The sequence below is a fragment of the Thunnus thynnus genome, chromosome 20 (assembly GCF_963924715.1).
Source record: "Thunnus thynnus chromosome 20, fThuThy2.1, whole genome shotgun sequence".
NCBI lineage: Eukaryota > Metazoa > Chordata > Actinopteri > Scombriformes > Scombridae > Thunnus > Thunnus thynnus.
In genome coordinates, this window is record NC_089536.1 from 26,953,261 (window position 1) to 26,967,000 (window position 13,740).

At 39.6% G+C, this 13,740-nt stretch overlaps 1 protein-coding gene across 1 annotated transcript; it reads right to left on the reverse strand.

The window, feature by feature from the left end:
* Positions 1-794: 794 nt before the first annotated feature.
* On the reverse strand, positions 795-10,710 carry naglu (N-acetylglucosaminidase, alpha). The gene is made up of 6 exons (XM_067576186.1): positions 9,831-10,710; positions 6,693-6,840; positions 6,226-6,372; positions 5,888-5,973; positions 4,840-5,096; positions 795-4,599 (listed from the first exon to the last, which is right to left on the reverse strand). Exons 1-6 carry the CDS (start codon positions 10,241-10,243, stop codon positions 3,395-3,397), a joined length of 2,256 nt encoding a protein of 751 aa, XP_067432287.1. The 5' UTR covers positions 10,244-10,710; the 3' UTR covers positions 795-3,394.
* Positions 10,711-13,740: the final 3,030 nt, after the last annotated feature.

Consider the following 13,740-nt stretch of genomic DNA (forward strand, 5'->3'; position numbering starts at 1 on the left):
TGGGGTCCCTTGTGACCTGCCAGAGTATTACCTCTTGGTGTGATCTTTGCTGTTTGACCACTCCTGGGGAGGGTAACAATGGTACTGGACGTCTTCAATTTATACATGATCTGCCTGACAATTGACTGGTGGAGTCCAAACTCTTTAGAAATGGTTTTGTAACCCTTTCCAGCCTAGTGAGTATCAACAACTCTTCTTCTAAGGTCCTCAGAAGTATCCTTTGTTTGAGCCATGACACACTTCCACAAACCGATGTTGTGAAGCTCAGACTTTGATAGTGAAGACCCAGATTTCTCTTCTTTAAATAAGGCAGGGCCTTCCAGACTCACACTTGATTGTCATCTCATTGATTGAAACACCTGACTCTAATTACCCCTTCAAATCAATTGATAATCCTAGAGGTTCACATACTTTTGCCACACACAAATATGTAACATTGGATCATTTTCCTCAATAAATAAACAAACAAGTGTAAGGTTTTTGTCTCATTTGTTTAACTGATGTCTCTTTATCTAGTTTTAGGACATGAATGGAAATCTGATCACGTTTTAGGTCATATTTATGCAGAAATAGAGCAAATTCTCAAGGGTTCACAAACTTTCAAGCAGCACTGTATGTGTCAGCTCTGTAATAGATTGGTGAGCTGTCCAGGGTGTATCTTCTTACTCAAAGCATCCTGGGATAGTCTCCAGCCCATTGCACAGGTTAAGCGGTTTAGAAAATAGATAGATGGATATACTTATCAGATGAATGCAGTGTTAATATCATCACTGAGCACACATACAACAAAGAGGTGGAGAATGAAATGATTGTATTAGTCACATAGCCTTAAGACTTTTATGACATGCCTGAGTTCAAGAATCATACATTTAATTAATCAAAATACAAAAATATCATTTATACAATAAAGAAACTAAATATTGTGCGACATAGAATGTTTGTTGGCACAGTATGAATTTCAGCTGTGCTCATGTAATGACTAACACACTTAAAACATAATCATTATCTTCCCAAAATATTTCAATTGTCCTTGAGTAAAACTACATTTATCAAAAAGGGAAATCTTATCTACATTTTATAGTCATTCAAAACAAAACCAATATGACTCATAAAAATAGACAATATTTAAAGTGATTGCTGTACATGTGAAATGTCTGAGTTTAACACCTATGAATTTTCATATAAAAATAGATTTTTACAGAAAAAAACCCTAAAGGGACAGCAGGAATTACAGTATCTGCAAAGGTCCACCATGAGCCAATATGTCAGTGTAATTACTCAGCACTAAACAAATCAATGTTCAGAAAACTTTTACAGAAACCCATTGGGCCTCATTCACAAACCTGTGCTTAAACCGTACGTACAAACGTTTTAAGCACAAATCTGAGATTCATCAGTATGTTCTGATCTGAATTTGTTCTTACTGTGCAAAGAAATTTAGGACCTCCAAATTTAGACCATGCATACACACAAATCATAAATGTGTAACAGTCTTAAAAAATAATAGTCAATATTTATTCAATTTAAACAATACCTTAGAACCACAATTATTTAAAAAATGATTGGGCCTAAATATACATTTAAAAGTGTAAAATTGCTAATAATACACAATTTATTTACTAATTATAAAATTAACAGCTAAGACATTGTAATCCATAAATCATCATCATAAATGTAAGAAAATTATTAATTATTATATATTAAAATTGTCCTGTTCCCAGTCCTAGATGGCAATGGCTTATATATCAGAATTTCCATACTAGAATGTGACATCGATTCATTTCCCCCATCAGATCTGGTCGTGATATATGCAGCTGGTTAACCAGCAGCCTATTCAGTGTTCCTTACAGCCTGACAGTTTAGTAGCGGCACAGGGAGGGATACTCTGCTTTCAGTACATCACGGTCTGTTATAGACAGAGATGAAACATGATGCACACCTGGTGCAGCTGTAGAGATTTATTTAGATCAATTTCACAGATCTACATATTTACCAACTTTTTATTTTGTTATGGACACACTGCATGGTAGTGGTGCAACAGATATGCGGGCTGTATACAGGCTTCACAATCAGGCTCCAAAAGGTTGTGCCAATGTTTACCAGCCAAATCTGCCTTTTCTGGCCTCTACTTCTGAAACTAGTGTTTGCATTTCACTAGCAGTAAAGTTTTCCTACATTTTTACCATCATGGCCCTCTTTGCAATGAGTGACAGCTCTCTCCATTGCTGCACCACTCCAATAGAGCTTTCCTTATATAGAGAAATGGGGGGCACACACCTTTCCATTTAGAACGATTCTGATTAGCTAACATAAGGGTGGTAGTAGGAACACAATTGGCCGGTGCGCACGTGTCATGAATCCGACGGTAATTTTACGGTAAGATCATTTCTACAGACATATTAGTGAATGAGGTGTGTAACGGTCCAATTTCACTGACCACATGAGCATGAAATTGTAAATTAAGTAGAGAATTGTTATACAAGATCAAAACCATCTCAATTGTTTGGTAACTGTGCTGCTAGCCTAGTTGTTCTGATGCTACTTAGTGCATTGTCTAAAAACATAAAGTATGGTCAGTCACTTTGAAGAGTAAGGCACAATATTCATATTTCAAATGTATCTAATTAATGAATACATGTTCCCAGGTGGCCAAACATTTCAATATCCATTTACTACCTGCAGTTACTGTACAGTGCAGTGCCTGTAATTTAAAGGAAATGTTCAACATTTTGGGAAATGTGCATATTGCCTTTCTTTCTGAGTGAGGAGAGAAGATAGATACTTATCTCCAGAGTCAAGACATGGTTAGCCTAGCTTAGCATAAAGACTGGAAGCAGGGGGAAACAGCCAGCATGGCGATCTCAGTAAAATGGGGTTTTCTGTGCATCTTCCAGCAATGTTCAGCTGGATCAGGGGTTTGGGGATAGCAAACTTCAGAGAGAAAAGACTGGAGAAGAGTCTTCATCAGAGTCAAAAAACTCTCTAATTAACACATTCTATCTTGTGGCCACAAACAGAACTCCAAATGCATACTAATTTAATGTTTCTCTGTCTCTGCTGGATGTGTTTCCCAAATTGTTGAACTAATCCTTCAAGACTAAATCAACATGTTCACAGTCATCTGTGAACTACCAACATGTCTTCATTGCCTTCATACCCTACTTTCCTTCTCCTCATTTATAAAGCATGATTGGATCAGAGTGCATGTTAGGTGTAAATCAATTTTTTCTTACAGTAAGCACAACTTTCCACCACTGATTTTACCACATGTAAAAAAAAAAAACATGATTGTCTTCACTAATGTTTGGGATATCCATGGAAAACTGGAGGTGGAGGAAGACATTCTTCTTGCTGCAACTTGAGTCGGGTTTTTCCAAAATGTAATCTCTGCTCACTATAGTCTCTTCAAGGCCTGTGGGTAGTACTTTAGGAAGATCCTGCGGGCAATCTCATACATGTCTCCCTGAGGCTCGGTAGGGTACTTTCGGCCGTTGTAAATGAATCCCTTTTCTACCTGGAAAACTGCCTGGTTGAAGGAGTCCTGCTTAAATGGCTGTCCACTGTCTAGACACTCCACCAGTGTGTGGACAAACAGGCCCCATCGCTGGGCGTAGTAGTCCTCCATGAGGCCACCCCACTCTTTGCTGGCGTAGTCAATGATCTCACCACTGGGACCCCATAGAGTGAGCTGGTTTCTGGCATTCATCTCATAGAGCTGTGCCTCCTTCTCATCCAGGGCTAAGGATCGTGCCCGCTCAAGCCACGTCCCCAACAGGAAGTTGCGATCGCTACTCAGCAAACGATTGAGCTCCGGCAAGAGGTCATAGATCAGCACCCCACCTGCAGTTAGCAGCTCTGGCAATTTCTGGTTCTGGAAAGCATTTGCAATATCCTGGTAAAATGATGTTGTCAGAACTTGTAAAACCTGCCGAGTTACATCCACAAGATCATACCGGAAGGTCTCCTTGGACATGAGAGATGGAGCTGCCTCAATAATCAGTTTCCAGGCTTTGTACAAGTCAGCTGTGTCATACCAAAGGCCAGAATTCATGTGAAATGAAGGCCGGCGCACCAATGGGCTATGGTTGTGATTTCGGTAATGTGGCACAGTGCAGTTATAAACGCTGGCAAACAGGAGCCTCCATGCGGCGGTTAAGTTCTCTTGTGTGCTGCCATAGCGGCGTACTGCATACAGTGACACCCACTTGGCCAAGTTGACTGGCTCCTTACGCCAAGCCAGTTCGCTCATCAACTCATATATCACAGGATTCTGTTCAATGCCCTCAGGTGTCATGCCGATGCCGACCATGGTGGAATTTGGGAAATGCAAGGCTTTGAAGGGTCCTGAATTGATGCTCTCCACGGTGCCAAAGAAACCACTGTTGCCCCCAAAGTTTTGCAGCATGCACCAGATGAAGGGCTGTCCATAGAAAGACTCAGTGTAGGAGAAAATTGGCTCGGTCTCTGCAAACAAGTCCAGTACGATCATTCGTCCAAGGGGCACTCCATGTAGTAAGGCCTGAATTTGGGCTGGTTTCCAGAATGCTGCATCACTGAAGAACAGCCAGCCTTGCATCAGCCAAATTGCCTGAGGGTCGACTGAGGAGAAAATTAGACATGGATGAGAGATAAGAAGGGGACAGTTCTCAAACATGGCTTAAAAAATTAAAAAAACAGTAGGGAGCTCAAGGGGGGCTGTCTGGGTAAGAGAATTGGACAACAGGTCATCTGTGGGTCATCAAACTGGGGCAATTATTGTACTTGTAACCCAAAATATCAGCATTCAAACAGTTTACAAGCACTGTCGGGTTTAAAACTCAAGAACCTAGAACTTCTCACCTGCAGTCATTGATGCAAAGACAGAGCGACTGACAGCGGACAGGTAGGTGGTGTCAGAGGAAGGTGGAGTCATCTCATTGAATGTGTCAGTGTTGTAGATGTGGTCCGTCCCAAACTGTTTCACCACCTGGGACAGATAGAGGGATCCAATCTGGAGGAAAAGTGGGTCCTGGGGGTCCAAGATGTAGGAGCACGAGAAGCTGCAGTTGAAATGAGCCCAAGGGCCCAATCTTGTTACATTTGCTTCTGGATACAGCCTGAAATTAAGAAACAAATCAGTGAAGCAAAAGTTTTGACTGAAATATTGCCTTCTGCATGGTTAGCTGAAATTAATCAGGGAGCTGAGACACAGACATAAAGCCATTAGAACATGCGGACCCTAGAAGGAGCCTGAGTTGGAGTCCCAACTTTATTTTCTTGGAAATCTCCTTAAAGTTGCAGTATGCCTGAAACATACTAGTAGTAAAGTGTTGTCCAAACATGTCTAAAGGCAATGTGGATAACAGAGCAAACTTTCACACTTCCACACACTTGGGTAATGTGTGCAAACAGACATTCAATTTGTCAAGCACTTTGTTTGAAGCATACTGACACCTTTAGACTCCTTATGGGGCTACAACACAGACAAAAATGAAAAACTTTTTAAATAGATGAAACCTATGGAAGTAAGCGTAAATGATTATACTAAGGAGCGACCTGCAAACATTTCAGAGCCACTTTTCAAGGGTTGAGAATCTCACACTCAAAAGATTCCCTTAAGATGTATTTTTCACATATTCATTATTTCAATATATGCAGTGAAGTGTGGGGATAGCATACTCTATAGGATGTGCTAAAAGACTAATGTGCAATAATAATTAGAATAAATGCAAAAAATAAGAATTTGAAAATAAAATATAAAGATAAAATATGAAAAAATATAAATATATGTAATATAGGTATTAAAATGTCTTAATTATAGTACCATCTAATAAGTACTTTTTGTATAGGGCATAAAAGAAATTGTAATTGCTTCTGAAATGTTGAAACAATGACAATTTTAAGTCACCTGAGGATTCCCTTGGGAATGTTCCCAGAGAAGGCCGGCAGCACTGGAATCATGCCAAAGGATCTCATTCGCTCCAAGATTTTAAACTGTAAAAAGAGAGGAAAGGTTGTGTAGTATCTGAAAGGATTCATTCCCAAGCAGCCTGTGAGCAATTGTAGGACAAAAAAATGTCATCAGTGAATATTTCAAACACACCTATGATTTCATGCACAAAACATACTTTCAGCCGATTCATTCTCAGATAAAACCACTAGGGGGTACCAAAGTCAGAAATGTTCAAATTCTATACATAGTTGCTTTATTGCATTGATAAACATAAACATAACACATTTCAGTACTTGGAGGTAGAGCTGGTTCACATGCCAGGACTGTGGCAGAGGCCCACCAAACTTGAACATGTTTCCCATTCGGTTCCAGGCAAGAAACGCCGGGCCAGAGAAGAACTCTTCAATCTCCGACTGGTTTAACCCAAGAGCACGGTAAACCTAAAGAAAAATAAATAAAAAATTAGAAGTCTATAAATCAATGTTAACATACTGCTGCACATATCAAGCTCTGTATCATGTATCTGCTTCTAAGTTTCTCTTCCTGCTCATCTTAATGACTCCATGTCCTCCCATCTCTCAGAATCTGACTCTATCTTCTGAGAATAAAGCATTTGAAATTAATTAATCTCTCTCACTGAATTTACAACAAAACCTAAGTATATGACTTATCTAATTCAAAATCTAGCATTATAGTGAGAAAGAAATATTTTGTAAAAAAAAATATCATCACTTTCAGCCTAACTGCTGTATACTCTTACCTCTTGCCACAAGGCCTCTTGGCCGGTGAAAGCAAGCGGAAGATTGATTCCATTCAGTGCCATCCAATCAATCTCTCTCTCCCATCTCGGCCAGTCCCACCACACAGAGGAATAGCTAAAAGTGCAGACGTTCTGGTAGTAGCGGAACCTGGACATAAGCACGCAAACATATTGCTTATTGTCAAGATGATAAGACTTAAAATGATATATATATGTCCAAAGGACATAAAATACCAATAAATACCAAAAAACTGAAGCTACAAGACAACAAAGAGAAACTACATGACAAAAAGAAAACATGTCTTTTTAGCATTAGGCTGAAAAATGCAGTCTGTAATTCAAGCAGCTGTGAAAAGTCAAATATACCATTTAAGTGCAAAAAGCTATTCTGCTTTACATGCTGTCAGTTTTGCACCTTGTTTCTGTTTCTGCCACTCATGTATTATCACAAGATTTGAATCAGAGCATCTAAATTTCTGCTGATCTTTCAAAAAAACATGAAAGTTGTTAAAGAACACTTCCTTCTGTTTTAAATGTGTTTCCGAGAATCCTCTAAGACTCTCCTGGATCAAATATTCTTCTGTGTGCTCCATCACTTTTAACCATATTTCACATTTAGTGATTCTATTTCCTAATTCAAATGAATATGTCACATATTTCCCCAACTCTATGGAAGTGCAATACTGAAGCACTAGAGTGCCCTTTAATACTTTTTTTTTTTTTTAATTATTTTACAAGGCAGGTGTATAGCAAAGGTCCCCCTGTTAAACTTACACAAAGTACAGTCTGAAACTATGTGAAAAGTGAAATGTACTGGAAAAATGTAATGGACTGAAATAAAACAATAACTATAAAGTAAGTGCTGACTTTCAGTTTTCCTCAACTTCCTCAAACATGCTTTCAGCTAAAATCTTATAAACCTTACTCACGTCACTGCTGCATTTCAAATCTGGAAGTACAGAGACAAAACTATAGGAAATGTATCATTGTCAAAATATTTACTGACTGCACTGGTTGGCTCCATTTGATAAAAGTCACAAACACTTCTCAGTTCCTTATTACATATTTTAATATATAAATATGTGCTTATTGCTTGAGATTCAACCAAAAAAACTAAAATACCAGGCATTTTGACCAGTAATTTCAATCAAAACTGTTGCAATATGATGTAGCTAAAAAAAAAATGTTAAAATGACATAGGTAGTGCTGTCTTTAAACCAGCGCAATCTAAGTTTAGTTACCTGCGGCTGTTAACAATTGAAGCTTCTAACTGACTAAAACTTGCTCTTTACCACTAAGACATAGTTATGGGAAATCCAAACTGTGCCATACTTGCCATGGCTTTTTCAGTCTAACTACTGTGCACATGACATAACTAGGGTGAGCTGATGCGGGTCTAATGCACAACAGATAATTGAAAGGAAGGGTCCTTTAAAGGGCCTGGCCGCAGCACAAGTGTCCATAGTGCTCACAGTAAACAATGAAAAGTAATGTGTGACAGCGCTCCATTTGTCATGCACCCATGGGTTTGGCTGTGCTGTGTTGGAGTGGGAGGAAGCTGGAGGTTACATGCCCCCCAAATACTGCTCTCATAGAATTCAAACACATAGAGATACCATGGAAATGTCTCTCAAAAAGTTTGATAGTGTTGTCATGAAAACGCTTTGTGTCTCATTTCCTGAAACTCACATTTTCAGACATTCGTTGCTGCTGATAAAATCCAGGAACTATCTATGCCCCTCTATGACTCTTGTGACAACTGGTCATTGGTAGTTGATTTAATAAGGAGTAGCTTCTCTTGCTAGTGAAGCTCCGTGGCAGCCATGGAGAGAGTTGGCACACATCCAATGGATGCCATGGTGAAATGGATATGGTGGGAAAACATGGTTTTCAAAGAAGCTGTTTTGCTGATGTCAGTGAAATTGGACTGTCAGTGAATTCCACTATAAGGAGTTCTATAGGGCATACATACGAGCCACAAAGATGAAGCGCTGCATTTATAAATGCAACAGCCACATCAGTCATCATGTGCCCCACCAGAAGAAGCATACTAACATAGGGGAGATCCCTCAAATGGGACAATTGGCTGGTTTTCCTTAAATTACATTTTAGTAAATTCCATATCTTTGTTGGTCGAACAAAACAATGATGACATCACCTTGGGCTCCAGAAACATTTACACTGGCATTCACAGGCATTTTAAACAGACCAAACAATTAATTGAGAAATTAATCTGCAGATGAATCAATAATGAAAAGTGTTATTAGTTACAACCCTAATGAGTAGCAATACCTTAATGTGAGAATACTCAGCTGACACACTACTCTGTAAGAAACATTTTAACAGAGCTGCAACAATTAATTGGTTATTTGCCAACTATTTTGATAATCAGTTAATCATTTTGAGTCATTTTTTAGGAGGAAAATTTACTAATTCTCTGATTCCAGCTGAAACCATTCTGGTTTCTTTAGTCCTCTATGACAGTGAACTTGAGTATCTTTAGGTTGTAGACTATTGGGAGGGACAAAACAAGACATTTGAGGACATCATCTTTGGCTTTATGAAACAGTGATTGACATTGTTACCATTTTCTGACATTTTATAGACCAATCAACTAGCCTACTTGATTAATCGAGAAAATAATCAACAGATTAATAATATAATGAAAATGATGATTAATTGCAGCCATACATTTACATTTTTTATCTGGTCAAAGTAAGCTATTTTAGAATATTTCTGTACTGTTGGGTAGTTTAATCTATAGAAATACTTAGGAATATTTTTAAAGCTAATCACAGGTTTTGTATGTAAAATCTTGACCTAAAAAATAATTGTAGCCTATTGTACAAAGCACTTCCTCTATGAAATGTGGCGGAGGAGAAGTAGAATAACTACAGTGGAAATACAAGTAAAGTAGAGGCACCTTAATATTGTATTTAATTACAATACTTGAGTGAGTGTACTTACTTTCCACGGAAACTGAGTTGGCAATGTGAAAAGTTGAACATTTTCAACAGAATTTAAATAAAATACACTCTGACTGGTGTACTGGATGTATGCCGTATGAATGCGTGGATGATAATGGATCTTTAAACCGTGGATATGTCTGTCAGTATGCAGACATTGTGAGTCACTGACCTATGCGGTGTGTTGATGCGCAGGACGCCGGTGAGCTTCGGCAGGGGACGCGGCAGATCCAGCTGGTCACCAGACCAGGAAACATGGCAGTTGCAGAAATATTTCAAATAGTTGTAGATACCAGAAGCCACGGCCACTCCGGTGTTGCCTGTGGCGACTATCTTGTTATTTTTGGTTGACCTGAGCTCACACACATCCAGGCTGTCGTTGGACAGGCTGCTGTTGACTGACACTATGAACTCCGTGGATCTGTTGCCGAGCAGGCGTTTCAACAGCTCGACCACTGCCATCCCCTGTGTCTTGCCGCTGGCTTTCGGTTTGATATGGTCCAGAGTGGGAAACTCACAATGTGCAGTTACACAAAGACACAACGCGACGACCAGAACCAGACTGCAGCCGTTTCTGGGTGGCATTTTGAAGGCAGATTTTCCCACCGCAGCACAGGTTTAAAAACAACTTTATTTCTCCATTTGCAGAATACCAGGAAGCGTTGCGTTACGGAAAGACTGGTGGCCAATCAGAAAGAACGCTGCTGCCTCAGTTATAACTCGCAGCCAATCAGAAGATGTAGTTTCTGTAAAAAAAACACAAATTTTACGAGAAACCATTGTCATGTGATCAGTCTGTCATGTGATGATATCTTGCGAAGTGGCCTGATTTCAGGTACAAGCTGATTGTCATATGATCGTGTAATAAAAGGTGAAGTGTTTTTAACTTGGTGAATGATTGAACTCAGTGCTGATATCAGTTCAGCACACAGGGTTCACAAGTTGGTTTGTGGGTCATTACCTTGTGTTCTGGTGACAAAGACAGGTGACTTGACAATGTTTGTAGTGTAAAAATGAGCATTAGGCTCTTCTGTTTACTGGTGAAATTGTTTTTTGTTTGTTTGTTTGTTTTGGCTTATAACTACTCATTACTCAAAGCCCCCTCATATAATGTGGTCAAATATTCCATCATACAGCAGATCTGTAGTGCAATTAATTTCATAAGAGTTTTGCTCAATAAGCACAAAACACTCTTGCATCAAGTGACACCCCTTACATAAAAGCTGATATTACAAGATCTTGTGTCAGAGGTTGCAGACTAACACAGAGATAATGTCCCCCCCCCCCCCCCCCCCCCCCCATGATAGACTGTAAATTAAGTACATTTACTCAAGTAATGCACTTAAGTACAATTTTGAGATACTTGTACTTTTTTCCCACTAGATTTATTCACTAACTAGTCACTAGTTATTTTGCAGATTAAGGTTTTACATGCAAAACATATGATAGCTTATGAAATCTAATGCATTAATTATAACAATAAATATAGCCTACTGATTACACATCAATGCATTAGTACATTGTGATGTCGTAATATTCTGACCCCCATGCAGCAGAGTGAGTACTGTTGCTTTTATACTTTCAAGTCCCTCTCCACTCAAAAATGTGCTTTTCGTCTTCTCGTTCCTTCAGTTTAATGTTGTTCTCTACTCCGTGCAGAATGATGTGTACTGCCTGATCGGTGTGCATCATCTGGACCACCTGCTTAAGTTTTCCTGTCAGCTCATCTCTTTGGTTCTTCCCTTGGACTGCCTTCTTCTGCCTGACTGTAAGCCTATTTATTTGAACATTGATTTAGTAGTCCATCTGTTCTTCCTCAATATCTGCATTTGGGTCTGCATTTGTCAAGTAAATGTAGTGAAATAGAAGTGTTAAGTATTAGAACATGGAAATAATCAAGCAAAGTACAAATACATCAAAATTGTGGGGACCCCTTTTACCCTGATGCCAGCTGTAGAAACCACTGAGACACTGCTGTTATTTAAGTAGCCCTACGACTTACTTACAACCTACTGCCATATTGGCTTTATGTTGACAAAATAGTATATTGCCAATAGCTACTGCTTTACTCTATCCCATTTGGGTTATATTTAATTTAACCAATTTGAAAAATGAAAAAATTAGGAAGACGAGAGACGGTGTTGGTATCTACATTGTTTTTTTCCTGGTCGATATCTGATATCAAATCTGAAGTATGAGAGTTCACCTACCCATCTGTGACTGACCGATGGTCACAGTTTGGCTGTGCTCATGACGTATGTTTGTGGGTTATTATCTGTGTAGATTAAGGTTTTAAGCAAGGAACACGAGAAACTGCTGGAGTGAAGCCTGTAGTTCTTCTCGACAGGAGAAAAGTCCTTGAACCCTTAGTCTTCCGTTCTGGCACTGATACAGCACTGCACCTGGCCCTTGTTTTGAGGCATCAGTGTGTACTACAAAGGGCAGGTCAAAGTCGGGGTATGCTAGTGCAGATGGGTTGGTCAGTGTGTTAATAAGCTGGTAGAGGATACCCTGGTGCTCCACTGATGGATTGAGTCTGATGGATCTCCATTAGCCCCTCACTGATGACTAGCCTCTCCAATGGTGAGCTGTTGAATTTAGATTCAAATAACACCCATGAGTCAGAGGAATGAAGATCGACTGGGACTTAACATTTGACAGGCAATTTCACCAGAATGGATGATGGCCCCTCTCAGACCGACCTTCACCATAACCTATTCTTCCTCAGGTCTCTGGGTCGGCACAAAGCTCACTAGCCTCAGCTTTGATACTGTCCATTTTCATGGCCCCAGCAAAGAGATTTGTGAGGATAGACAGTACTTTGGGTCCACTCTGGTGTCCAATGATGAGCTCTTGAATTACACTGAATCCAATCAATGGCCTGTCTAGGTGTAAACAGCTCACCAGGAACAGCACAGGAATAGACAGGTCTGGATCATTGTTGCCTCGTAGACTTGTGACCATTACCTTGACCCATTGCATCATAGGGTATTTCGTCTCCTATAATGGCCAGAACATCCAATTCTTTGTCAATGAGCTCACTGAGAGATCAGATATCTTGGCAGGGTAAGTATATTTCTTTCCAGGTACGATTAAGGATTCTCACCTTGGCTCCAGTGTCTAATAGAATGGTGACAGCATAGCCAGCCATGCTGCATTTGAGCAGGGATTTAGATCCATTTAGTAGACCTACTTTGTCTGTGATTGGCTGAGTTTTGTTGGACAGCTGGGGAGAAATAACTTTTCATATATACTGCAACCTCACACAAACCCACAATAGCAACTGTGGTTGTTAAAACAACAGGATAGTGTCTGGACTAAGGCAGTTAATAATTCCTCTAAAATTCTATTTATTCTATTTATTTTTTCAAAAAAGTAGTAGTTTTGACAAATGAAAACCTAATTTGAAAGCATACATTATCAGCTCTAGAGTCACCAAAATGCAATTTACATCTTGTATTATCACAGCTAAGTGAGCACCAATGACACTGCAAACTCACTCAACTTCCCTCCAAGCGAAAAAACTACACTGCACCATTGCTCATATTATTTGTTGCTTATCAATATGCTCAAATATCATTTCATTGGAACTAGAATTCATACTAGCCCAAAAGTAAGCCTACTGACTAGTGATGCAACAGAATGTAGTTGATCCGTGATCCAAACGGATCGCCCCCAGGGTTCGGCATGCATGTGAACCGCAGATTAACTGCAAAATTTAATGTCTCATTGGAGACAAAGTAAACGAACTGCTGTAAGTACAAGTCATAGACAGACAGGGTGTTGCCAACAGGGATTTTGAAGAGCAACGACCAAACCAGCATCTAGCAGGTCTGAAGTGACATCTGCAGGTATGTTTACATGCCATTTAACACCTATTCCTAACTGGATGCGATGCGAATGAATGAGCGAGTGTGCGAACATCAGATTGTTTCAATGTTTCCCAAGATGTCTTAACCTGCTCCGTGTGTCAGACTGAGCGACATGTTGCTTGTTTGAAACACTGCTTGCCTTGGCTCTATTTCTGTGAAGTTTCGCACTCTTGTTCCACCTCCAATCTATTGTCATTGGTCAAAATCGAC

Excerpts from the sequence above, each read along its gene's own strand:
- naglu (XM_067576186.1), bottom strand. The coding sequence starts at position 10,243 with ATGCCACCCAGAAACGGCTGCAGTCTGGTTCTGGTCGTCGCGTTGTGT. Across the intron at positions 6,841-9,830 it reads CGCATCAACACACCGCATAG|GTTCCGCTACTACCAGAACG; the intron begins GTCAGTGACTCA and ends GCTTATGTCCAG. Across the intron at positions 4,600-4,839 it reads CTTTGCATCAATGACTGCAG|TCGACCCTCAGGCAATTTGG; the intron begins GTGAGAAGTTCT and ends TTTTCTCCTCAG.